This window comes from Urocampus carinirostris, chromosome 2 (assembly GCF_059441175.1).
Source record: "Urocampus carinirostris isolate Australia breed hairy pipefish chromosome 2, RoL_Ucar_1.0, whole genome shotgun sequence".
In the NCBI taxonomy this organism is placed as follows: domain Eukaryota; kingdom Metazoa; phylum Chordata; class Actinopteri; order Syngnathiformes; family Syngnathidae; genus Urocampus; species Urocampus carinirostris.
The window spans coordinates 69,094,422-69,119,162 of NC_142350.1; the positions used below are offsets into that span (position 1 = coordinate 69,094,422).

The 24,741-nt window shown below is 43.3% G+C and overlaps 1 protein-coding gene across 4 annotated transcripts; it reads right to left on the reverse strand.

Annotated features, from left to right (window-relative positions):
* Window positions 1-1,361: 1,361 nt before the first annotated feature.
* Window positions 1,362-23,582, reverse strand: otud7b (OTU deubiquitinase 7B). Of its 4 annotated transcripts, none has more exons than XM_088327641.1 (11): window positions 23,342-23,582; window positions 17,489-17,570; window positions 16,205-16,405; window positions 14,741-14,842; window positions 14,544-14,671; window positions 11,947-12,050; window positions 11,753-11,880; window positions 10,664-10,813; window positions 10,476-10,590; window positions 10,319-10,397; window positions 1,362-7,459 (listed from the first exon to the last, which is right to left on the reverse strand). In XM_088327641.1, the coding sequence occupies exons 1-11, from the start codon at window positions 23,366-23,368 to the stop codon at window positions 6,407-6,409; spliced, it is 2,169 nt and encodes a 722-aa protein (XP_088183767.1). In that variant the 5' UTR covers window positions 23,369-23,582; the 3' UTR covers window positions 1,362-6,406. The 4 variants fall into 4 exon arrangements, with proteins under 4 accessions (XP_088183767.1, XP_088183766.1, XP_088183769.1 ...); XM_088327640.1 differs by having other exon boundaries at window positions 17,477-17,570; XM_088327643.1 differs by lacking the exon at window positions 23,342-23,582 and adding an exon at window positions 21,723-22,519.
* Window positions 23,583-24,741: the final 1,159 nt, after the last annotated feature.

The following is a 24,741-nucleotide window of genomic DNA, read 5'->3' on the forward strand; positions in this document are numbered from 1 at the left end:
AACGTGGATACAATTATTTTGTGGAGTACCTTTTAGTGATCCCTTAGCCTCTATTTGCGTCCGTTTGTCCAGAAAAATGGAGCCACGAAAGTAAAAGTCCCACAGCTCTCTGGGCAGCCTTTCTATTCTTTTGTGAGGATGATGGAAAGGAAGGTGAGGATTTGTATTAGTCCTTTGTGAATATTCCATGAAGCTCTCCAATTTCTTTTGTAGCGCAACAAAACGTTTGCGGACACGCGAGAACTTTGCTGCCGATGTCCGAGCTCAAGCTGCAGAGACCTCCAAAATAAAAGATTACCGTTTTTTTTTAGTTTGGCCGGAGGTGCGACGAATACTCCAGATGCGACTTATCGGTGAAATGATCAACACACGATCACCGAGTATATGATTTCACATTACACCGCAAGAGGGCGCTTTAGGCCCGTGTTTATACTTTCAACCTTACCCTGTTGCGACAATTTCTTTGCTTTCTCTTTTTCATGTTCTCTCGTTTTCTGTCATTTTTTGTTTTCTTCCCTTTTCTCTCTTTCTCATTGTTCTGCAGCTCCGGCCCCCGTGAAATGTTTTTTCTTCCCAAAATGAGTTTAAGGCCCCTGATTTAAAAGGAAGAACAATGATTTAGATATATTTGGAATAAATTTAGCTCCATTTTGAGTCTCCATCCATTATCTGCAGCGCTTATCCTCAGTAGGGTCGCGGGGGTGCTGGAGCCTATCCCAGCCATCTCCAGGCAGTGGGCAGGGGACACCCTCAACTGGTCGCCAGCCAGTCGCAGGGCACACAGGGACAGACAACTCACTAGGGACAATTTGGACCGGCCAATGAACCCGCCATGCATGTTTTTGGAATGTGGGAGGAAACCGGAGTGCCCGGAGAAAACCCACGCAAGCACGGGGAGAGGATGCAAACTCCACAAAGGTTCGATCTCATAACTGTGCCGCACACGCGCTAACCACAGCACTAGAGGGGGCAACCGTATTTTTTTTTTTTGATACTGTCAATTTCTGTCAACATATTTTGACTTTTAAGGAGAAAAGTCTTACCGGAATCCTACTTTATCACGTAAACTTGACGTTGATTTCCTCAACTTTAATCCGGAGTACATATCGACCGATTATTGGCACTGGAATCTTTCTTTTTTAGACGGGCTGATTAAATATAGGCAACTCTGGGTTATTAGGCTCAGATGCAGCAGAGACTCTCTCCCTTGATTTTAGTCCTCCCTCCTCTCTACCTGCAGTCTGGCCCTTAACAAAAGACCCGTTTGTCATGGGTGACCCTACCGGGGGCTTCAAGCCCCCAGACAACATGGCCCCTAAGATCATTGGGACACACAAACTCCCCCACCACAGTAACATAACTGATCATGGGAGCTATTTTTTATTTGAGTTTCATTTGAATTATAACAAATATTCTTAGTTTCTTTTTGCACGATTCAAACCTTTTGAAATTTTACAGCTAACGAATATGGGCTTCGAATATCAGTTATTAACGCTAATAGTCGGTATCAACTCTGAAAAACTGCGATCGGTCGTCCCTTATCCGAAAGTGCTGCTGTTTTGAGTAGCCAAAGATTTCACAAAACTTGACCTTCGAATACAATGAGAATTTATTCGAACGGTGAAAAAAAAAGTCAGAAAAATAACCCGATGGAAATCCTAAAACAATATGACAGGGAATCGTCCTGCCCAGCTTTTTTTTTTTAAGCGATCCAAATAAAAACGTATTTTCATTGCTGTAGAAAAATAGAAGCGCTCTCCTTTTTTTCCCACTCTAGAAAAGAAAAATAAATACAATTGAGGGAGAGGCGGGAAAATAAACCCGCAGGGAACAGCCGGCCAATATAAATATAGAAAATCTTTGCGCTGCTCCAAAGATTCCAAAAGTTGTCCCGGAGGGGAAAAATTAGAAAAATATTCCCTCCGGCTCCAGTTGGTCTTTTGCATCCGAAACCGCAAAATTCAAACCGTAACCGCCGCCGGACGGCAAATGCTCATCTCGCTTTTGTTTTTTTGGGGGGGAATGAAGCTCACTGTGTTGATCAGGGGTCTCCGACGTGGTGCCTCCCAGAGATGGGTCATTGGGATTTTCTAGAAAAATGATTTTTCTTTTGTTGGTTAACTCGCTTTATAGTTGCCCAATTTCGTTGTCACAATATGTTCAACCCGTTTTGTAACAATGACAATAAAGGTATATTATCTATATCTATCCAGGTATTGATAATTATTTTTAAGCAATTAAGAGAGTAGAATGATCATTTATTCGTGTATTAAACACATCATTTATTTATCTTTTTCTTGACTTATTTTAAGGAAATCCAACAAACTTAATTCCAAATTGATGGCTTTTATAAAGCAAATGAGCAAAAAAATGTGTTTTTAAGCTAGTCTTACTACTTTTTCACATTCGTTTTTGCATCCTATCTTGACATGTTTGCTAGTTTTTAAGCTAAATTGTGGCCTCCTATTATTTTAGCTTTCGATCTGGCTATTGAGTTGGCTTTTTATCATTTAAGCAAGCTATGTAGCTCCCTTTACTGTAATGCACTACTCTCCGGTCTCCCTAAGTCCAAAATCAAGAGCCCTCAGCTGGTACAAAATACTGCAGCCATGCTTTTAAATAAGAACAAGAAAGTTTGATCACATGACCCCGATTTTAGCTAACCTGCATTGGCTCCCTGTTAGCTTAAGATTTGATTTGAAGGTTCTGTTGGTAGTATACAAAATCATGCATGGACTTGCTCCCTCATATCTTTCAGATTTCATTTCCCCCTATGTTCCGGTCCGGAGCCTTCGCTGGTCTACTCGTGATCCCAAGAGCCAAGAAGAAATCAGACCGTGGTTTCCATTGGGGGCCTTGGTGCTGTGGAATGCTCTTCCCTTTGAAATTCGATCTGCAACCTCAGCGGAAATGCTTAAATCTGAGCTTAAAACACACTTTTATTCTATGGCATAGGATAACCTATATTTTATGTTGACAATATCTGTGTATTTTTTGCCCTCATGTAGGTTTTAGATCAGGGGATTGTGTCATAATAATCTGTAGTTTGCATAATCTGTGGTCTGTGCAGCCTTTTGAGACTGATTAATGGCTATACAGATAAACATGAATTGACCTTTCTAGCTAACTATCAAGCAACATTTTAGCTATGTAGCTAGCCATCCAGCTAAGTGGCTATTTTAGAAATGACTATCAAACTGCTCTAATAATGAACAAAAAGAAGTGCGACGCTTGAAAAAGGTTGGAGACCCCTGATGTAGACCGTACCGACAGCCAGGGGCTGGGGGGTCGGTCTGTGTACTTTCCCTTTAAAATTGGGAGGTTTGAGCTCATGTGTGATGGCTGACACCAATAATACTTTTGATACAAAATATTCTCCCAAGGTTGTAAAAATAGGCTGTTGTTTTTAGAATGAACGTTCCAACGAATTCCCGCTTCCGAGTCCCGAGCGGTGTCGGCCGACGTCGCAAGTACCGATGCCTTAAAAGAAGGCCAGATATGGACCCTACTCCGATACCCGGTATCGATACCCGTTTGCCTTCATAAATAAACTGGCGGCTGCTTTCTAAAACCAAACAGTAGTCATCCTTTCTTCTGAGCGTTGATCCGACTTCAGTTCTGGCCTAAATCTTCCGAATGTGGCGATCGTCTGGATTTCGAGTGTGCAGAGTACGGAGATCCTTTAGAGACCGCAATAAGAGAATCCCCGGAGCAGCCCAAGAGGGGAAATATCCACTTTAAAGCCTTGGGGGAGGTCTCCACCATACTGTGGAGATTTGTGCAAAATGAACCCCTTTCCCTGCATAATAAAAAACGTTTGAGGACCAAAGTCAAAAAGGAACCCAGACACCTTAGGAGTCCGGTTCGGGACTTTTAAGACTATGTCAAGACAAGGACATGGAAGTCAAGACTTTTTGTGCAAGACCCCCAGAAGTTGAGCCAAATTGGAATTTCAAAACAGAGCAGACGTGACTTGGGAGTTTTGAGTGCGATGGCCACCACTGCTTGAGATGGACCGTCTTTCCTGGACTTAGTGAGGAGCCCCTGATGGAATCTTTTTTGCAATCCGGAACGAGAGAGAAGCTCGCTCAAACCAATTTGAGTGAAGTTTGTGCTGGAAAAGCGGCCTACGGAAGAAAATGGAAAACCAAAGGCCTTTTTTTCTTGAGTTGACAATGGAAGAAATCTTGAGGAAGCTTCCGGTGAAGGTCAAATGTCCACGGTCGATAGAGTAAGAGGCTCTCGGTCCTCAGCAGTGCGATTAGTTTTAGAGACAGTCGGCTCACTCCTCACTCTGGTGAGGACGCGTCCGACGTTTGTCTTTTATTTCAGACAAATCACTTTTTCTAGTAAAAACAAAAGTTATGGCTGTGCCAGGAGTGAGGTAGAAGTTTTTTGTCTGAAAAAAAAAGAAAAACGCGAAGGGCGCTAGCCACCTGTCCCGTCTTCCCAATTCCGTCCAGCAGGAGGCGATAAGAGGCCAGGATGAGCATGCGGCAAATGAGCAGAAAAGGAGTACAAGCGCTGCGTTTTGGAGAGTTTCTCCAGCAGGCAGCTAGGGCAAGGTTCACACTGCAGAGCATAATGCTCATTTAAGCCGTTTTCGCAAAATCTAATGTTTTTGTGAGAAGTTTACATTTCCTACTTGTATGTGTGAAAGACACGTGACGTCACGCTCGTGTTTGCGGAGTAATCCTGGATGTTTACAGCCTTGTTGTCCCAAATATCATGAAATCCAAAACCTCACTTTCCCCCTTGGAATGCTGTCTGTGTGGTGGGATTTGAATGTAGATATTTTTAACTACCACTAGAGAATACTATGGCTTTAAGAATGAACTCGAACGACATGCTGTGAATCAGCGATGCGTTGTTGGCTGTTTGATGAGTTACAAAATAAACAAGAATCATTTGATGACACTATGTTTTTGTCTGCTGTGGTTGTTGATTTCGCCGCTTCCCCCTGCCTTGTTGTAGGCAGAAAAGTTCTGTTGTGGAGTACCACAGGGTTCTAACCTGGGTCCAAAGTTATCTCATTTGTATATAAACGATATTTTTAATGTTTCAAAACGATTGAAAATAGTAATATTTGCAGACGACACTAACCGTTTCTATTCAAATGATAACTATATTGATTTGGTACCCTGTATTACTCGCGAATTAATTCACCTAAAGTATGGATGGATATAAATAAATGATCTTTAAATTTAAATAAAACCAAAGTCATATTCTTTGGTCATCGCAAGGCAAATCAAGATTTAGAAGTCAAAATGGATGGTGCTGCAATAGACGCTGTATCAGAATTTTTAGGGGTCATAATAGACAATAAATGAAGATGGAAAACACACATCAGACACATACAAACTAAAGTATCTAAAAGCATTTCAAAAATTAATAAAGCCTTTTAAACTATAATGCATTGTATTTATGATATTGTTCTCTAGTTCTGCCATACTTAACATATTGTGCAGAAGTCTGGGGGAATCATTCCAAAAGCTGACTCCAGCCCCTTTTTATCCTTCAAAAATGTGCAATTAGAACCATACAGAGCGTATGATATCGAGACCATACTCATATTTTATTCCTGCAGTCCAAATGATTAAAATTGGACGTTTTGGTCAAAATTTTCACTGCACAACTGCTATTGAAGGTCAACAAAAACATAGTGCCAGAAAACATCTGTAAATTATTTATTCGGAAAGAGGGAAATTATAACTTAAGGGGCTGTAGTCAATTCATAATCCCAAAGGTGAGAACCACCAGGAAAAGTATGTGTGTGTCTGTGTGTGGAGTCAAACAATTTACAAGACGAGATCAAAGAATGTCTAACTATTCACTTGTTCAGGTTTAGACACAAAGGGACATTCCTGGCAGAATACAGAGATGAGGATACAGGGATGAGTGGTGCGGGAGATTGGAAATAGTGCGTCTAGTTAACTTTGTGTTATTGTTGCTTTTCTTATATCATAACTGTTATTATCAATGTCATTACAATTGTTGTTATATCATTGGTGTATTTGGTGGGGAAGATGAAAGGGTAGGTAACAAGCATTTGCTTCTTACTACCCCTTTTCGAACATATTATGTAACGTTATCTTGTTGAGTTATTGTTTTTGTCCTGTTTTAATTTTGACGTTCCAATAAAGTTTTCATTCATTCATTCAAGAGCGACGACGTCTTTTGCAGGTCGCGTGAATGCGCTTTGACCGTTCGGACAAAAGTCACACTGCAAAAGATCGGATACGTATCGGATATGGGACCAAAGATGAAAGTGGCCCGAGTCTACCGTGAATAAAATCTGATCTGTTCCGTCCGGACAGACTTCAAGGCCAAAATATCTGATTTCTCTGCAGTGTGAACCTAGCCTAGAAGGCGCTCGCTAGCATAAGAGAATGCCCCTCTGTTGGTGTCAGAACCTCTGGAAGCTATGTTGTGTGTGCTTGTTGTTGCGGTAGCATGTGGAGCAGTAGTTGCCCGTCTGGGGGAGTCCGTAGTAGGCGCAGTTGGGGGTCCGGCATCGGTTGGAGGTGGCCCCCACGCTCCCCAGGGAGTGGTGGCGCACCGGGGCCGGGAGCAGTAGCGTGTTCCCCGGCTCCAGGAAGTTTTGAGCATAGTCCGGCCGGATGAACTCCGGCGCCGCGTCGTAGGCGCCCCCTTGAGGCGCGGGGCCGTGCCTGGGGAGGGTGACGTACGACGGGTAGGAGACGCTATGCGCGCCGCCGGCCACTTGCCGTCGCGCTTCGGCGTAGTGCAAGAGGGCGGCGGGCGAGGTGAGGGAGGGCCGCGGGACGGCCACCGGGCCGAGGAGGGCGCTCTTGGGCGCGTCGTCACCGGGTTGGAGCGCCCCGTTCTTGGCGGCGCCCCGGCGCTCGGCCTCCCGACGCTGCTCCAGCTCGGCCCGCGAGCGCTCCTCCACCTCGGCCAGGTAGCGGCGGATCCTCTGTTTGCGCAAAGGGTGCTGGTTGTCGGTGGTGAGCACGCCGGCGAGCACGAAGCGGCGCTCGCCGTGCATGGCGCCGCGGATGATGCCCAGGCTGACTTTGACGTCGGCGCCGTATTTGTAGGCCTCGGCCTCCGTCTCGTGGAGTCGCTCGCCGCCCGACGGGGGCGATCCCGAGTCTTCGGAGGCCGATCCGTCCTTTTCCTCTTTCTTTTTGCCGTCCTTTTTGCCGTGCCCGCCGGCGCCGTTCTTGCCCGTCATGAGACCGCGCTTGAATTTATTGCTGAGCGTTTTGCCGAAGCTGCCCAGGCGGTTGGCCACGCTTTCCGCCCTTTTCTTGTCGCGCTCCTTTTTGGCATTTTCCTTGGGCGAGGCTCCGCCTCCGTTAAGCGGCGGGGCGTCTCCGTTGCTGTTGGAGCTTCCGCCCAGGGATTCCTTGTCGGACTCGCCCGATTCGGGAGGCGTTCGGGCGTCTTCCCCGGCGGAGGCCGTGGGTGACTCCGGCTGGGCCAGCGGCGCTTGCTGAAAGGAGAAGGGGTACCAATGTAAATATACTGATACCTCTACATACGACATGAATTCAATCCAGGATCTTGCTCACATCTTAAATCTTTCCAATATGAAATAATTAAAAATGACCAGTGCACCTAAAAAAACCCAAAAAAACAGGCATTTCAAAGTGCGCGCCTTATAACCCAAAGTGCCTTGTATAAGAGTGAAAATGCATAGTGTGATACCATACAAGGTTTCAAGGGATATTACCCAATACGTGCAATGACTGATAAATCGTAAAAAATTGACTGAAATCACATCGCACCGAATGAAACAAAATTTGAACCTGGGTCACAGGAGAATGTCGACATTTACCCACTAGAACACAGACAGTGATGTAGAGACAGGGTTCCCACAGCTTGAGGCAAATTCTTTTCAAGACTTTTTAATGTCTTTTGAAATCAAATTGTGGACAAATTTGACAAAGGACACACAAACAAATTAAAAAAAAAAAACACAAATGTTTCTAGCTCACAATAAATTGGGGCCTCGTACATATGACCCGGCGCAGCTTTTAACCACGGCCAAAAACATTCTTCTCATTAAATGTCCACTTTTCGAGCATGGTCCAAAGTGAAGGTCTCTGTTGCAATGTGTATTGTGAGTAGACCCAAGTCGTGCAGTTGACCGAAACCATATCACCGTTTTCATAGTTTCTTTATTGGCATCACGATAGGTTGCCACCAAAGGTAATTGGTGAGTCATTAAAAAAGACAAGTACTTAATCTTTTTAGTTCAGACAAATATACATCTTATCAACTGAGGACTTTCGAAAGTTGGAAGAAACACATTTTAAATCCATTAAAGGCCTTGTTTTTAAAAAAACGAATTCAATGCCTTTGAAGACTTTTCAAGGATCCGCAGGAGGGGGGAAGGTGGGGCTGAATGGGGGAGATACAACCCCCCCATTTTTAATTGCATGACACACACTTGGGCACACATTTTGGGATGGGTGACTTCACTGTGCAGGGTAGGGCTCACTAGCTGGGGAAATGATGAGCCAAGGAACAGGGTTGTACACGATCAGTGGCTGCACAGATCACGGCCGCTATTGGGAAATGTGAAGCACAATGTAAAGCGCTTTGGGAAGTCATTGACTTGAAAAGCGCTATAGAAATGCAGATCATTTCATTTCATTTCATACACGAAGTGTTGGTGTTACTACTGAGTCTCTCCTAGTCGGGCTTGGGGGGGGTCAAGGGTTGCAGACTCCCCTGTGCGTCCTTCTCCGCTCGCTCTCCTTACGTCGGGATGGAAAACACCTTCGACAAGGCCGACCGTAGGGTGGGCACGGGTGCCTCTGTGGGGCATTTGCCCTCTTCGCTGGGCCGGCCCTGGTGTCAGGCGTGTCAGGGAATTGGATGGTGGGCTGGGCAGATGGTTGGTTGGGGATCTTGCGGTGGGGCCAGGTGGGTTGTTGTGCTAGTGCAGGGGCTGTTACTGGCAGCACTGGGGGTGCAGGCTGATGGGGGGGCTATGTGAAGTGAGATGGGGCTGGGCTGGCTGACCATCTTGGCCGGTGTTATGCCGAGAAATACATCCCTGCCGAGATTTGCATCCCCTGGCTACTATAACCACTTATACCTGGTTTTATCTCACTTTTATAGCACTTTTCGGGAATGTCATGGCGAACATATGATCAAAACCACTTTGTCTTGCAATTGTTGGGAATGTAATACAACTTAAACCATTGTGTCTTTGTATTTGTTGTGAATGGAATCGAACGGTAATGCACACCGTATAGAAATCACTTTTGAGCAGGTAACGGGTTTAATTTGCCTTTTTCTACTCAAATCACTCGTATTGAAATTGTTATACACTCTACCATAAAACTTATTTCAGCATAATAAGCTTTATGGTAGAGTGCATAATAGTTCTCAAAAGTGATTTCTATACGGTGTGCATTACCGTTCGATCCCATTCACAACAAATACAAAGACGGAATGGTTCAAGTTGTATTACATCCCCAACAAATGCAAGACGAAGTGGTTTTGGTCATATGTTCGCCATGACATTCCCGAAAAATGATATAAAAGTGAGCTAAAACCAGGTCAAAGTGGCTATAGTAGCTAGGGGATGCAAATCTCGGCAGGGATGCATTTCTCGGCATAACACCGGCTCTACGGCGGGTGCTGCTGCCCGTGGGTGGGATGCGCGTTCCCGGGTACTTCTGGGACCTCGAAAGTTGGTTGGTCGGGGGATAGGAGGGGCTGATATTTGGGAACACAAGGCTGTAAACATCCAATAATTGCTTTTATAGCTGACAAGACCATGTCCTTGTCAGACCCATCATCTCAGCCCCCACCCTATTTGTTTGTGCTTTCAGTTTCAGAATATCCAGTTGATGTGGATGAAGTCAAGTACATCTACTATACACCTCTGTGGGTTTCCTGTCTGCTCGAATCAGCTCGGAGTCAAAGATTTGAGGGAATGACCAGAGTATTGTAAATATATATACCGAAGAGCACAAATACACGCACATTTAAAAAAAAAAAAAAAAAGGAAACGACCATTAGAGACTGCTCACCACCGGCATCAGTTTCCCTCAGTTAGCACGTGCGTTTCCCGTCATACAGACCTGATCAGATGGTTCAATTACTATTTGAATGTTTTTTAGTGGTCCGGAAGATGTGATTTATAACTATGTAGCGGTTTTTAGCGGAAGGCATTCATTGGTTTTCAGTTATTTTGTATTGCTCCAGATCCAAGCAATTCTAGATACTAGCACGATCCAGGAACACATTAACCTAGCATGGAGAGGTATCACTGAATTAAAATTGTCTGACAGCCAGGATTTCTACTTTGTTTTTCAAAAAGAGAGATTCTTACCTCGCAGGGCAGCGGCAGCCACTTGACGGTCATGTAGCCGTGGAGCATCTGCAGCTTGGCTTCCAATGACAGCGTCACGCTAGCAACAAAAAGTCACATTTACATTTCAGTCATTGCGCTCGTTTTAGGCTTCGTGTGTCATTGTTCCTTGCCGCACTTTCCCAGTTTCTTGTTGTCGGAGTCATCCTTGCCCCACTCCCAGTCAGGTCCCGGATCGACGGCAAAGTGCAGGGGCAGCATTTTGTGCTCAGAGTCGGTGAGCGGGATGACCACTAAAAGAAGAAAAATAATCAGCGGGGCTGCCGAAAAGGGTCGCTCGCTGACCGTTTTTTTCCGGAACCCGACCTTGTTCGTCCGAGCCGTCTTTCTTCTCCATGGGCACCAGCGCCGAGAAGTGAGCCTGGTCGTAGGCCAGCACCAGCGGAGAACGGTGGCACGAGGCGGACGCCGCCTCCAGGGGCAAGAAGATGCCCCCGAACGGGATGGGGGCGAAGGCTGCTTAGCCGGAGAAAACAGAAATGAGGTTGTTTTTTTTGCCTTACAAAAGGTAAAAACAGTCAAATGTCCAAGCTGCTATTTTCATGTTAAAGGTGGGGTTGCATCCTTGGGGTGACCTTATAAAAGTGACATCTTTTTTCTCTACTTAAGTAAGAGTTAACATTGCCCAACCGAGTTCAAACAGCCCTAGTGTTTTTTCCACTGGGCCTACCTGCTTTTATCTTATTTTTAGCAAAGCTGTTTGGGGTGGAACACATCAAGTAAGAGGAATGGGGGTGGGGGAGTGCTGGTGACTTAAGCTAATTTTTGTTTGTTTGTATTGGTTGAGGTGTTTTTTCCTTGCCCTCATGTCGATTTTAGATCAAGGGATGGTGTGTTAATAAATTGTATTTCAAAACACCTTTCAGGACACCCAAGATCGCATATGTACAGTGGTACATATGAGTAAGACACAACAATAGACGAAGAGTAAAACAAGCGAGTAATAAATATCTCATAAAACATGGTTAAAAGGTAAAATGGTCAAGAATAGGCAAGTCTGAAGAGGTGGGTTTTGAGTTCAGATTTGAAGGGTGGACAGAGTCGCGGCAATGAGTTCCAGAGCTAGGGGGGCAGAGTGGCTGAAAGCTCTGCTCCCCATGGAGCTGAGGCGGGCAGGGTAGGACTGACCAAAGGAGCTTCATTTGTCGATTGTACCAATGACATTGCATAGGAATCGATAAAAGGGGGAATATTGTTGAAAGTAGTTAATGAATGATATTTTTGGGAAATAAATTGATTAATTTCAATTATTAAGAGGGGACTATCATGCAAAAGAGTGATTGATCAGAAAAGTTTGGAATAGAAAAAAACTTTTGGTTAATCATACTGAATCAATGAAGGGGAAATATTGTGGAAGAGCGCGAAGAGTTTAGATGAGAGGGCCATGTCACTCACCCTCTCCCCCGGAGTCTCTGAGCACTGTGTCGGCCACCACCACGATAGGCCTCTTAAGGACGTGGGCCAGGACAAAAACGTGGAACTCTTCCAGGCTCTCGTAGACCGGCTCGTCCGAGGACTCCCCCCTGGGAGACGAAACAGAGGGTGTCGGCATCCGTTCGGTGGACTACTTCCCGGTGCGGCTTGCTTACCTGTTGACATGGTTGCTGTAGTTGACGCGAGGCTCGCTGGAGGCCAATTTCAGCAACTCCTTCCATTCTTTTTGCCACTCGTCCTCGCTGTAGACCAGACCCGACTGCAGAGGACACACAGACGCCATCATTCATTATTTTTTGGACTGTATAGATAGATAGATACTTTGTTCATCCCCGAAGGGAAATTCACATTTCCAGCAGCATCCCTGAGCTGAGAACAATCGAGAACAATCGAAAATAACACGGGAGCTGCTGGAGTGGCTGCCATTCGTGACGGCGCCGGAAGAAAAGATGTATGGCCTACTTAATAAGCCCAAACTGGTCAGAAATTTCAAAGTCCGCCTTATAACCCAGATACACCTTGTATACAGTGGATAAGATTGGAAGAGCATACAGTATTTACACATGTGCATTAATACCAAATTTGTGCAACGATGAATCAATTCAAACTCGCCAAATATTGTATGCAACTGGAATCGAACCCGGGTCACAGGAGTGAGAGCGCTAAAACCTAACCGCTAGACCGAGTGTTACAAATGACATATGTAAAGGGATACCATTTTATCTCAATAGAACACTATTCTTATTCACGGTTCCAGAAAGGAATGTTAGAGAACGGCGAACACAGAAATTTTGTCCAGAAAGATATCAATAAATTTCAAGTCTGCTTCGTTATCAGATACACCAAAGAGTTGTTTCCCTCGTTATACTAATTTTGTGTTTCTATCTTTCAGGGCCACTTTCCATTTGATTCTTTCTCTAACATTTGCTTCTGGCACCGTGAGTAAATATTGAGATAAGATGTAATGCTTTTGGCAAGACATTTGTATCACGGGTGGTCTAGAGGGTTAGGTTTCGGGATTTTCAACGGTCGACCCGGGTTTGATTCCCGTTGCATCCAATGGTGTGCAATTTTGGTCAGTGACATTTTTGACTGTTCAATCATTGCACAAATATCTCCTGTAAGTGTATAAATGAAAAACACAGCATGTCCTCCACTTCATACCCAATTGCATACGTATACTCTGTGCTAAATGCACGGCGTGGACGTTAAATGTGAACCAAACTCTGCCAATGAGAGAGCTCCCTCGTTGAGTGTAAGTGCAATTCCACATGTCTTTCTAGAGAATTACAAAAACAAAAGGTGCCTGCTCCACGACTTAAGAACCACAGTATAAACGAATCCAAGTAGCGGACTTTCAAGAACGATCAGGCTTGAGCTCAATTCCAGTGACATCATTGTAAGGAATTTCATTCCAGCAAATGTGAATGAACAGAAAGTGTGAGCGGACGGGCGTCGACCTGCCCAACCTGCATCGGATCATTTTTGCGGTGAAGGAGAATCTCGGAAAGGACCGCCGGCTGCTAAACTCGTTCACACAAACTTATTTGATTTTGAGATTGTGCTCCGTAGCAAATAGGATTCATAATCAGGACATCTCAGAAGCGAATCCGACGTCCTTCGATTGGAAGAAGTTCTGTAGCCCGTGAGCGGGAATGAATTGGATTTCAATGAGTAATTCAATTATTCTCAAAAACGGTACTTAAAGTGACAGTGTGCAATAATTCACTTCTAGAGGTGGTTGTAGTTTGGAATGAAGGTAAAGCAAAGACACTATCAAAGACCATCCCACAAAATTCCCAAGCTTACTTTCAGATGTTTTTTGTTTCAACCAGCCGAATAACACGAAAGCTGCGGTAATCCCTGCCAGCGACAACCAAAGACCGAGCCAGCTGGATACACCCGGAGCGACTGAAGAGAGCCACTAGCCAGAGTAGGTGAAAGCTAGTTAGCTGCTCTCTAAATCGCTTTCTTACTCTGAAAGGAGAAGCTCGCCAATGTCCTTGTATTTCTGTATAATGACAATAAAGTCAACCTATTTAACTGCAATTCTGGTTTTATTTGTGGAGTTATAGTTGTTATTTTGTTACAGCCGTATACTCTCAGTCATCTCTAGGTAAATTTGCATATCGCTAGGATTAAGTTCCTCCCGAAAATAATAATCTAGCAAAGAAAGTGCAATTACCTTTTCAAATCAAACAACGCATCGAAATTGCAATACAGGTCTGAAAAATCGCTTATTTTTTCTTCAAAAATCGTGCAGCCCGAACACATACCGCCGAGTCTGACAAAAATAAATCCCAAAATAAAACTCAAAATACTGTACTGACTTACACTCAAAATACATTGTTTTGTCAGATTATGATCAAATTTGACCCAGGACTAGATTCTCATGCGACACCCGTCTGCAGGCATGTGATTGCAAAAAAGGCAAGAATAAAAACCTTAAAAACCTATTTGTGTGTGTTCCGACTCAGCCGACTCAATGTTAGTAGCACTTGCAGTGGAAACAAAACCCTTTGAAAAAGACACGAAAAGCGTCCATTTTTTCCAAACGGTTCAAGAAGAGCACCCAATTGACTTTGGGTACGTCTCGGATTGGGATTTCAGGCAAATTTTACAGGAACGTTAAGGTGTTGGAATCCGGTGGGCTTGTACAAAAACAAAGTTGAGTTTCTTCCTTGATATTGCGCATGCAGCTTTTAATCAAGCGTGCTCTTTATTCCAGCCTGACACGTTGGTATATACGTACTTCCTTGTTTTGCTGCGTGAGCTGCCACCTCCACCGCCGCCTGAGGGCCTCCTGCTCGTGCCCGTGATCCATCAGCTGGTGGAGAGCCTTCCGCAGAGACAGGTCTCGGTCGTGGCAGCCCCACATGCCTTCAAGACAAAAAGGATTTCGTTAGGAAGGTCCCAATTGGCTCGTGTGGTTTTCTTTGGCGAGCTGACCGAGGGAGGCGGCGTGCAGCAGGCAGTTGCCGTCTCCGGTGGTCGTCAGGGGCAACAGACTCTGACAGTTAGGGACCACTTTGGTCCACCAGTTCAGGCGCCCTGCACAATAACACAAACAAGGTCACGATCAAATTGGTGCGTGTGGGGGGAGAAGCGGGACTTGGCTGCGACCAGAAATAACTCATTTGAGCTAACCTGCTTTCTTCAGAAATGTTTAATGGCAGGATAGTCCCGCTGAGTTGAGAATTTTTGACTTTTTCATCGGGGAAATGTTGTGCCCTTCTGGTATTGTTCTATCCCATTGCGGGTTCATGTCCTGCATCATCGGTTATTATGTTTTGTTCATTTAGAGCTCACTAGTGTTCCGGTGTTATGTTTTATGGTTCGTAGTATTCACACTTTCGTGATTGTTCTATCCACATGTAAGCACGCATCGTGTGTAGTCTTCTTTTCATGTTTTGTTGGATTTTGTCTTTCAACATATCCTGCAATATTTTGTTCACAGAGTTCCTACAGCTTCAGGCAAGTTAAATTCAAGACTTTTTTAGTGCTTTATAAAATCAAGTTTAAGACCAAGTTGACAAAAAAACCCATTACAACAACAAAAAAACTACTAACACCCTGGTTCAGTTAGAGATAACTAGTGTTCCAGCGTCATACTTCATGGTCACAGCACATTGGTGGTTGATCTGTCCAGGTGTAGAATGTTCCTTGTATCTTTCTTTCATGATGTTCCTTTAGAACAAGATGGTATTCCAACATAATCATGCAGTGTCTTACTTTCACGTTTTGTTCAACTAGAGCCAAATAATGTTCCGTCATTATGGTTCATGGTCTGTTCATCTTGGCACTCTCATCAATACTCTATCCAACACTAGGGGCATATCTCGCCTCTTTTATTTCAAGTTTTGTTCGGGTAGAGCTAGTAAGTGCCCCAGCATTATATTTCATGGCCTTGTTGTCAAGGCGATCTTGTTCTTGTGGGACGTGTCAGAATGTTTCTTGCATTGTCCTACTTTTATGTTTTGTTTTATCTGAACTAAATGGTCTTTCGAACATATCCCGCATAGTCTCCCTTTAATGTTTTGTTCTGTTAGAGCCTGAAATAGTGTCTGCATTATATTTCTTGGTCTTGTCAAAGTTGCGCTCTTGTTCTTGTTCTGTCCATATTTGGGAATGCTTTTTTGGTGTCATCTCCCTTTCAAGTTACAGCTAGTTGGTGTTCCAACATATTGTCTTCCATTTCGTATTTTTGTTCCAGTCCGAGCGAGTTTTATTGTTCCAGCATAATATTTCCTGGTCTTGTCCATGTGTGGGAATTATCCTTGTGTCATCCTTATGATATGTTTTGTTCACTTAGAGCTAGTTAGTGTTTCAACATGATGTGTTGTGCTACGAATTGTAACCATAAAACTCCCACGATGATGCTCGAAAACTGGATGGTAAATCAACTTTTCTCACCGGCATGTTCTAGGGCCACCATCATGGACTTCTCGATCAGGTCCCTTTCGTTGAGCTGGAAGTCGTCCTGGTACATGCTGAGGTCGGGCAGCTGGAAAGTGAACTCGGGCGTGTTGAGTAGTTGCTCCTCGCTGCCCGCCGCTGTGGGCGCTGGCGAGGGGTCCCGCGCTGGTACCTCCCTCCCGTGACCGTTTTCAGCGGCTGCAAACAAGCAAAAAAGACAGTGGAAACATGTCAAAATAGATAAAGTACAAGCTTTCTAATCAGACTAAGACGAGTGATAAAATGATACAAGTCTTCTTAGCTTTGCCACTGCAGTAAGGTGATCTGAAATCATAGGGAGACTTGACAGGAAATGAAATGATCTGCAGTTATTTAGCGCTTTTCAAGTCAATGACTTCCCAAAGCGCTTTACAATGTGCTCCACATTTCCCAATAGCGGCCTTGCAGCCATGTAAGGCGCTAACCTGCTTATTGGAGGTGTTAAGGGTTCAGTGTCTTACCCAAGGACACTTCGACATGTAACACGGACGAGCCGGGATTCGAACTGGGATCCCTTGATCCTGAGACGAGCGCTCTACCTCCTGAGCTACTGCCGCCCCAGCTACTGTGCTTTAAAGTCGTCTTGTTTTTAAGGACTTGCAAACTAGATACAATTTGAAAGAAGAATACATTTGTAACAAGACAGTCCAAATTCTGATTTCCCTTCAAACGGTGAGTCAGCAGCCTGCATGCGGGTTTAGAGCCGCATGTGGCTTTTAAGTGTTACCCTAGTGCAGGGGTGGCGAAGACGTGGCTCTAGGGCTGCATGCGGCTCTTGGCCAATAAGAATGCAGCTCTTTGCCTCATCATATATTTTATATACTGTGGCTCTTTGCCTTGTTTCATGTTTAGTTTTTTTTTGTGTGTGTTTTGAGGGTGGACACTTTCCTTGAAATCAACACAAGAACAATACTTGTATTAAAAGGAGAGGGGTGTGTTATGGGAAATAATATGTTTTAAATTGTGTGTGTTTGTGTGTGTCTGTATAAAGAGGAATTTATAGATTTATAGAACAGAATTATAGATGAATTCTTTTTCTGCTTTTATTTAAAACTAGGTTTGCGTGAGGATTTTCATTTTTGAGACTCTGGACATATACGTGTTCAGATTTTTTTTCCTGGTCTGCTATGGCTCTTTAGACATTTTGAGTTGCAGAAACCTGGCTTAGAACATCTTCTTGGTGTTGCATTCTATGTTGAATGGAGGTTTTTGTGCCTCCCTCTTACTTACGAGTTGCCTCACCCTGAGTAACGTCATTTTGTCCGTGCAGTACGGGCCGTCCGAGCCGGGCCATCTCTTTTTCCGGGGGCGGGTACGTTTTCTCCTGGAAGTAGGAGCACACAAATCAAGGCCCAGCTAAACATGCACATTTGTCACTTTTCATGTAAAATGTTTCAAAAGGTCTATCTGGATGTCTTTTTCAATGAAAACATTTGCAAATGCCTGACATTTGCAAGAGATGCTCAATGAGGTCTAGAAAAGATTTTGGCGAGAGAGCGGGTGATCCGGTAACCCGCTCTCACAGTGTCCTCGAGCAAGGCACGTGACGAGTTGGGCCGCCGGGGCAGCTGTAGATGGATAAACGGAACACTTTTCAAGTGTCGGAATGGCCAGAAAGGAACTACGATTGTCTCATGTGTTGTTACAACTCGGGAAAAGAAATAATTGTTAAACAGGGTGTTGTTCAATCCATATATTACGATTTATTATGTATTGTTATGAATCACTTAAAAAGGGGGAAAAAGAAGAGAAATTAACACTTAAACAATGAAAACACAAAGAAATGTCTAACTCAATAAGGAGTCACTTATGCTACACTATTCAACCAGCTGACAAATTGTTAAATGCCTTCCGAGCATTCATGTTGCTCATTAGAATATCTTTCCATTTTCTACAACCCTAACATTCCGGAAACAGTAACACAACTTGGTCGTGTCTCTTCTCTACCTATCCAAAATGTGTGCTGGGCCATTACGATAATTATTCATTTATATTTATAATAGTGACATGTACAGTTGAAATATTGCTACTTGATAAGATTGACTGGTCTATTTTTCTGAGCCAAGGCATGTGTGACATGACTTGAATCACATTCATGACATGATTATAGCAATAATTATGATTACTTTAGGGTGCTAGTAATATATTGTGTTTATAGCTATTACTGACAAAGTACGTAAGTACAAAAGTAAAAAAAAAAAATAGAAACACAAATGGATTTGGCAAGTGTTTGGTAGAAAAAAAAAAACAGTTATTGTTCATTATATTATTATAAATACACAGTCGAGACATGCTTGCACTACTTTTAAGCTGTAATATCTCCACCCCATTTTTTTTAACCAGAATAACCAGCAGAATTAACAAGTTGTTTTCTTTTCCGCGCACATGCCAGACTGATGTCAGATATTCCGCCGCACACACCCAGCAAACTGTCGCATGCCAACCAGGCTTCGGCTGGGTCACAGCTTAAGAATTTGTCGAGTGGAACCCGTCCAGTACCGCCTCCTTGTCTGCTCTGATACTTGGGAAACTCATGTAAACAAAACAGGAGGAATTTCATTTCAATATCATGTCATCAAATAGGTTATTTTTCTCTTTCCCGGGCGTGTATGGGTGCAGTGCGTTTTTCACCTAGAGATTCAATTGCAAAAACCTTCACAATATCTTGCTGTATAAGAGGACCAACCCTTCTTTTTAAAATCATCCTTGCTGAATTACACTTGTGAACAGTTCATCTGAAGGTTTATCACATGTCATTTGCTGACACATGGGAAACAAGTACTTTCATATATTCTGGGACTATAGGGCGCACCTAAAAACCCTAGTTTTTCCAGAAATTTAAAAGATATACCGCAGAATTCAGCAGATAGTACTGGAAACATTGAGATATTGCTATTGTGGGTATGCGTTACCATTCATGATTTTACGATAAGCAATCGTATTTGAGCAGAATTGTTCAACGATTGATAAAATCAATCGCTGACCTAAATTTCCAAAAATTCTATGCACCAGGAATCAAACAAGAGTAGTGGCGGTAGGATCACTGACATTCTACCACTAGACCACCATACCTAGACTACATATGACAAGGCATTAGACCATATCCCATTATCACACTAATATCCACAGTTCCACGTCACTAGCTACCAGCTCAGTAGCCTAGATGGTAGGGCACCCGCTCCGAGACTGGGAGGTCGCTGGTTCAAGCCTCGGCCGAGTCACACCTAAGACTTACAACATTGGTACTCATTGCCTCCCTGCTTGGCGCTCGGCATTAAGGGTTGCAATTGGGGGGTTTGCTCACCTAATGACTCCCAACACAGCAGTTGGATCTAAAATGGCTGCGCCCTGTTTGGCTGCATCGGCTCGCTACAGTTTATCTGTACGGGTCAGGTGTATCGACATTTCGTTCTGTGTGCACGCTTACAAAGAATGACAATAAAAGTAAATTCTATTCTATTCTTCTATTCTAACTTGAAAAGTGAATTCTGATGGGGTTTTGCAGTCTCACCACTTCATCACCAACAAATGTTAGAGAATGGAGAAAACAGAAAGTCTTTCAAAACAACACTATACAAGCTCCTTCACGCATACATATTAAACTACAATGTTAATGACGCAAAGGTGAATAAGTGGAGGGACTAGTTAACCTATCAGAGTGCACTATGCAAATCAGCGTTGTGGCTAGGGCTGCACGATTACCCGAAATCGAATCGATGTTGCGATGTGACGTAGTGCGACCGTGCAATCGCAAGACACTGGATTTTTTTTTTCGAGGATTTATAGTTCCAGGATTTATATTTCTATCGTATATTGAAAATGTGGGTCTTTCTTAAAAAACGTGCGAAAATAATCACTCATAACATGACTCATGGCCAAAACAACGAAAAAAAATTAAAGCGAGATGTATGATATTTGGTCAATAAAGGGTTAAGGTAAAGCCTGTCACTTAGATTAAATACTCACAAAAATACAAAAATAGAGCAGGAAATACGCTTTCCTTCTAAAACCAAAAATCACATCGAAAATGCATAAAGGTCTGAAAAATCACAATTTGATTTTTTGTTCCAAAATCGTACAATCGTTTTTCACGAGTTTGTATTCCTTATTTGAAAGCAATTTGGGGTGCGGCATCGACAAGGGCAACCGCACGGCAGCTAAAACAACCAGTCAGACATGTGCTAATTAGCTGATGATCTTCGGAAAGTACACGGCGTCATGACAGAGACTTTATTTTGTTAACAATTTGCTACAATCGCTGAGGACTTTGCTTGGATTTGCAAATTGTCTAAAAAACGTTTATCAAATATTGTCATTTGGTGACAAATGGAAAACACGTATTTTCATATTTCCTGGGATCATAGTGGGTACCTAAAAACCCTAGTTTTAAAGTGTGCCTTATATATCGCAGAATACAGGAGATAGTATTAGAAATATTGGCATATTGCTATTGTGGGTATGCGTTACCATTCATGATTTTACGATGAGCAACCGTATTTGAGCAGAAAATAATGTAAAATGGGGAACTCTATCAAAATACAACAACGTAATAATCAAACCAACGTTGTTGTCCATCCAAATGGTGCCAGTTTAAGTTCTAACTTCTAGTTGTCTTTGTTTTATTTTCTTATTATTGTTTTGTGTTCTGTTGAAGCTTCTTCAGTAGATGATTAGTAAAAGAAAAGTCCATGAATCCAAGACCATGGGTGTGTCGTGATGAAAGTATATTGAACTATAAAAAACGGTAATAAGATTTCACCTAAAGTATGTGTAGCCACCCTTCACAATAACCAAACGAAGTTTTTCATCAATTTTCATTTAAAAAAAAACAAAAAAAAAACACATATGTGGTGCTCCAAAAAGGCGAGACGAGTTTTGAAAAGAATAAACTAGGCTCTTTCATTCAATTGGTCGATAAATTGTTAGAATAATTCATTTACCACCCATATTCACTACAGGTGGAACCATAAAGGGGCAGTAACACTTCACATGACAACACCATAATGACAATGTCAGGGTCATCTTCACACAATTTTGGGGGGGGTTTTCCTTGTTTATTGCGTTGTCTTTTTAGAGTCAGACTGCCAGGAAACACGGCAATGGCAAAGGGTTTCAAGCCTTCTCTAGCACTTCACCCAAAATTCAAGCATTTCCCTGACCTTGAAAACACAACGTTCAATTCAAGCTTTTTCAAGAATTTCCCTCTAGAACCCTGTAGAAATCTCAAGTAAGCTTTTCCGAACAGAGTTGGAATGTCCGCTAGTCATGAGAAGTTTATAAGAAAACAGACGTGATCCAATACATTTCAGAAATGTCCAAACCATCGATGACTACGTTTACATGCAGGCAATAATCCCATTGGAAGGGAACATTGCAATTCTGGAGCAATCTCAATGAATCATTGACATTGCCACAGACAACCGCGAAGATATGGCCTTTTCAAGTCATCAGATTACAGGCGATGATGCAAATTTACCTCTTGCTACGCAGATGACATGCAACTATATCTTCCGATGGAGGAATCTGCCACACTAAACTGTAGAAATTTGGAGGCCTGCCTCACTGAGATCAAAGAATGGATGTCACTCAATTTCTTGCGTCTTAACTCTAAAAAGACCGAAATGCTAGTGATTGGTCCATCGGCTCTGAGCATTGACAAATGTAAAATCACCCAGAGTGACTCAGTTAAAAATGTAGGTGTCGTATTTGACCCTGATCTGTCCCTTTAAACACACGTGAAGAATATGACTAGAACAGCTTTCTTCCATCTTCGCAACTTTGCTAAAATTCGTCCTATGCTGTCTCCGTCGGATGCAGGGATTATAATTCACGCGTTTGTTACTTCCCATCTCGGTGACCGTAATGCTCGACTCTCCGGTCTCCCGAAGTCCAAAATCAAGAGCCTTCAGCTGGTACAAAATGCTGCAGCCAGGCTTTTAACTAAGACAAGAAAGTTTGATCACATGACCCCGATTTTACGCTAACCTACATTGGCTTCCTGTTAGCTTAAGATGTGATGTTGGTAGTATACAAAATCATGCATGGACTTGCTCCCTCATATATTTCAGATTTCATTTCCCCCTATGTTCCGGTCCGGACCCTTCGCACTGGAAACGCTGGTCTACACGTGATCCCAAGAGCCAAGAAGAGATCCGCAGGTTGGAGAGCGTTTTCCATTCGGGCCCCGGTGCTGTGGAATGCTCTTTACCCCGAGATTCCATCTGCAACCTCAGTGGAAATGTTTAAAACTAAGCTTAAAACACACTTCTATTCTTTGGCATATGAATAACCTATATTTTATTTTGATAATATGTGTATTATTTGCCCTCGTGTAAGTTTTAGATGAGGGTATAGTGTCATAATAGTCTGTAGTTTGCAATAGTCTTTGATCTGTGCAGCCCTTTGACTCTTTATGACTAAGGACGTCACAAATAAACATGACTTGACTCTTTACTTGTCTCTCTTTAAAACTTTACGTCTTTCTCTCGTCAACTTTATCAACTTCGCTCGCTCACCCACCCTCTCTCTCTCTTCACTTTTACCTCCCTCCTCATGCCGGTTGGAAATTAAATCCCTAGCAATTCACAAAAACTTATAACTGGAGAGCTTTTTGCAGAACCGGTCTGCAATCTACTCAGCTGTTCTTATGGGGCCCGCAGGCCCCAGCTTGGTGACCGCTGAACTAGCTTGCGTTTGTGTTGGCAACTTGTAAATAATAAAGGAGTAGAAGTAGGGTCAGGGTGCGCTCGTTTTACTGCCCGGAGTATACAAACGGAGAAGAAGAAATGGATTAGGGGGCATTTGGGCACGCGCGCAAACAAATTCAACTTTCAACTCACTTCATATAATATTCACTTGTGTTATGCTAACGTTTAGAAGTGTTACATAAACTGAGGGAGTCCTTCATACACTCCCAGTTGTGTCTTAAACGTTTAAAAATCTCACACAAGACAAAGTTAAAGACTTTAAAGGAGAGTTTTCAAAAGTTAATCCTCGTCTCAAGTGACATTGTTGCGGCTCCTCCAAGCGGAGCTAATCGTCAGCTAGCATTAGCCGTTAGCTTACGCCTCGCTTTGCCTCTTGGCCACGTCGTACCTTAAACTCCCCCGCAGATGGGTTCATCCTTCCCGTGCTCCTACTCGTCCCCAGTCGGTGAAAACGGACGGCGGAGGCGGCTGCTAACTTTCGGCCATGTTTCGGCGGGGAGAAGCCGGAGCATCGGCAGCCACAAAGTCATTTCCACACCACTTTCGATAACAACGTCAACTGAATAGAGGAGCCCGCCCACACGGCGACGTAGCCAATCGGGGACGAAAACGTTTCATGGTGACGCCGATAGGAGCCAATGAGCCGAGAGAATAGTGCTTTGCTCGACGTCGTTGATGACCAATGGTGAAGGGGTGGAGCTAAATAGGAGCCTGCTGATTGGGCTGCGTCAAGAAAATGGGCGTGATCTATCAGCTTCTACCCACAGGGACATTGACAGGTGCCTTGATGCATCGTGAACGTCAGTGGTGATGGCGAGATGAAGCCCCGTGAATGAATCGAATCTTTTGGGCCAATCGCCTTGCCAAAAGCCTGATCAATCGAGGCTTCATTTAATAGCTCATTTAGCAGTGCTGACATCTGCTGGTCATTTGATGTAACGCAGATTTTATGCGGTTTACAGGCAACAAACCAGTAAATATGTGCACAACATAATGGAATTTTTGTCCAATAAATACCGTCCGTGTATTTGTCAGTAATTTGATGTGTTTGTGCAACTGGGACCCACATTTGATCGAGGGAATAGTGCATTTTATTGATTTTTATTGAGGAATAAAATCTGTGACATTTGTATTTACATATATTATAGAATAAATTATAATCTTATATTCTGTGTAAATATAGAAACCTAAGCTGTCCTTAATTATACCCTGCTGGGAGATACCTGTTCAAAATGCTCCCCAACTGGTGAAGTCCTTCGCTTTTTGGGTGGCTCCATTCTCATGTCGTTTTTCCAGCCAATTGAGCGTGAATCACGATGCAAGTCACCTGAGCTCTAAAAACGGGGCTTCGTTTTCTTTCGATCACGTGACATGAGGAAACGAACCTCGATACAGACGTCCCCTTTGTGCAAGGCATGACTTGCGACTCCAGATCCATTCGTAACGTCACTAAATGTCGATGGTGACAAAAACCTTTGTGATATATTTTAATGTATATATATGGTACACTGGAATTTACGATACATGGAATTAAAGCTAAAGTAAGTTCTGGGGTTGCATGAAAATAAATACATCTACATTAGAATTCATAGAACACAAATTAACAGTAAACATCTGGTTTCACCTCTACACCTTAAATGTTATTTAAGCAACAATCAACATGTTAACCCCAAGAGGGCACTTGAAGACCGCTATTGTTCCCCAAACCAAAAAAGTTACCATATGCAGTCATTTGACAATTCAAATCATCGCAATGTTTTATTTTATTCACGTTTATTGTCATACGCA

Bases quoted from the DNA above. Each gene is read 5' to 3' on its own strand.
- otud7b (XM_088327640.1), bottom strand. From the start codon at position 23,368: ATGAACCCATCTGCGGGGGAGTTTAAG. The intron at 16,406-17,476 runs GTAAGTAAGAGG...GCTTGTTTGCAG, and splicing joins TACTCAGGGTGAGGCAACTC to CCGCTGAAAACGGTCACGGG. The intron at 10,398-10,475 runs GTGCGGCAAGGA...TTTTGTTGCTAG, and splicing joins GACAACAAGAAACTGGGAAA to CGTGACGCTGTCATTGGAAG.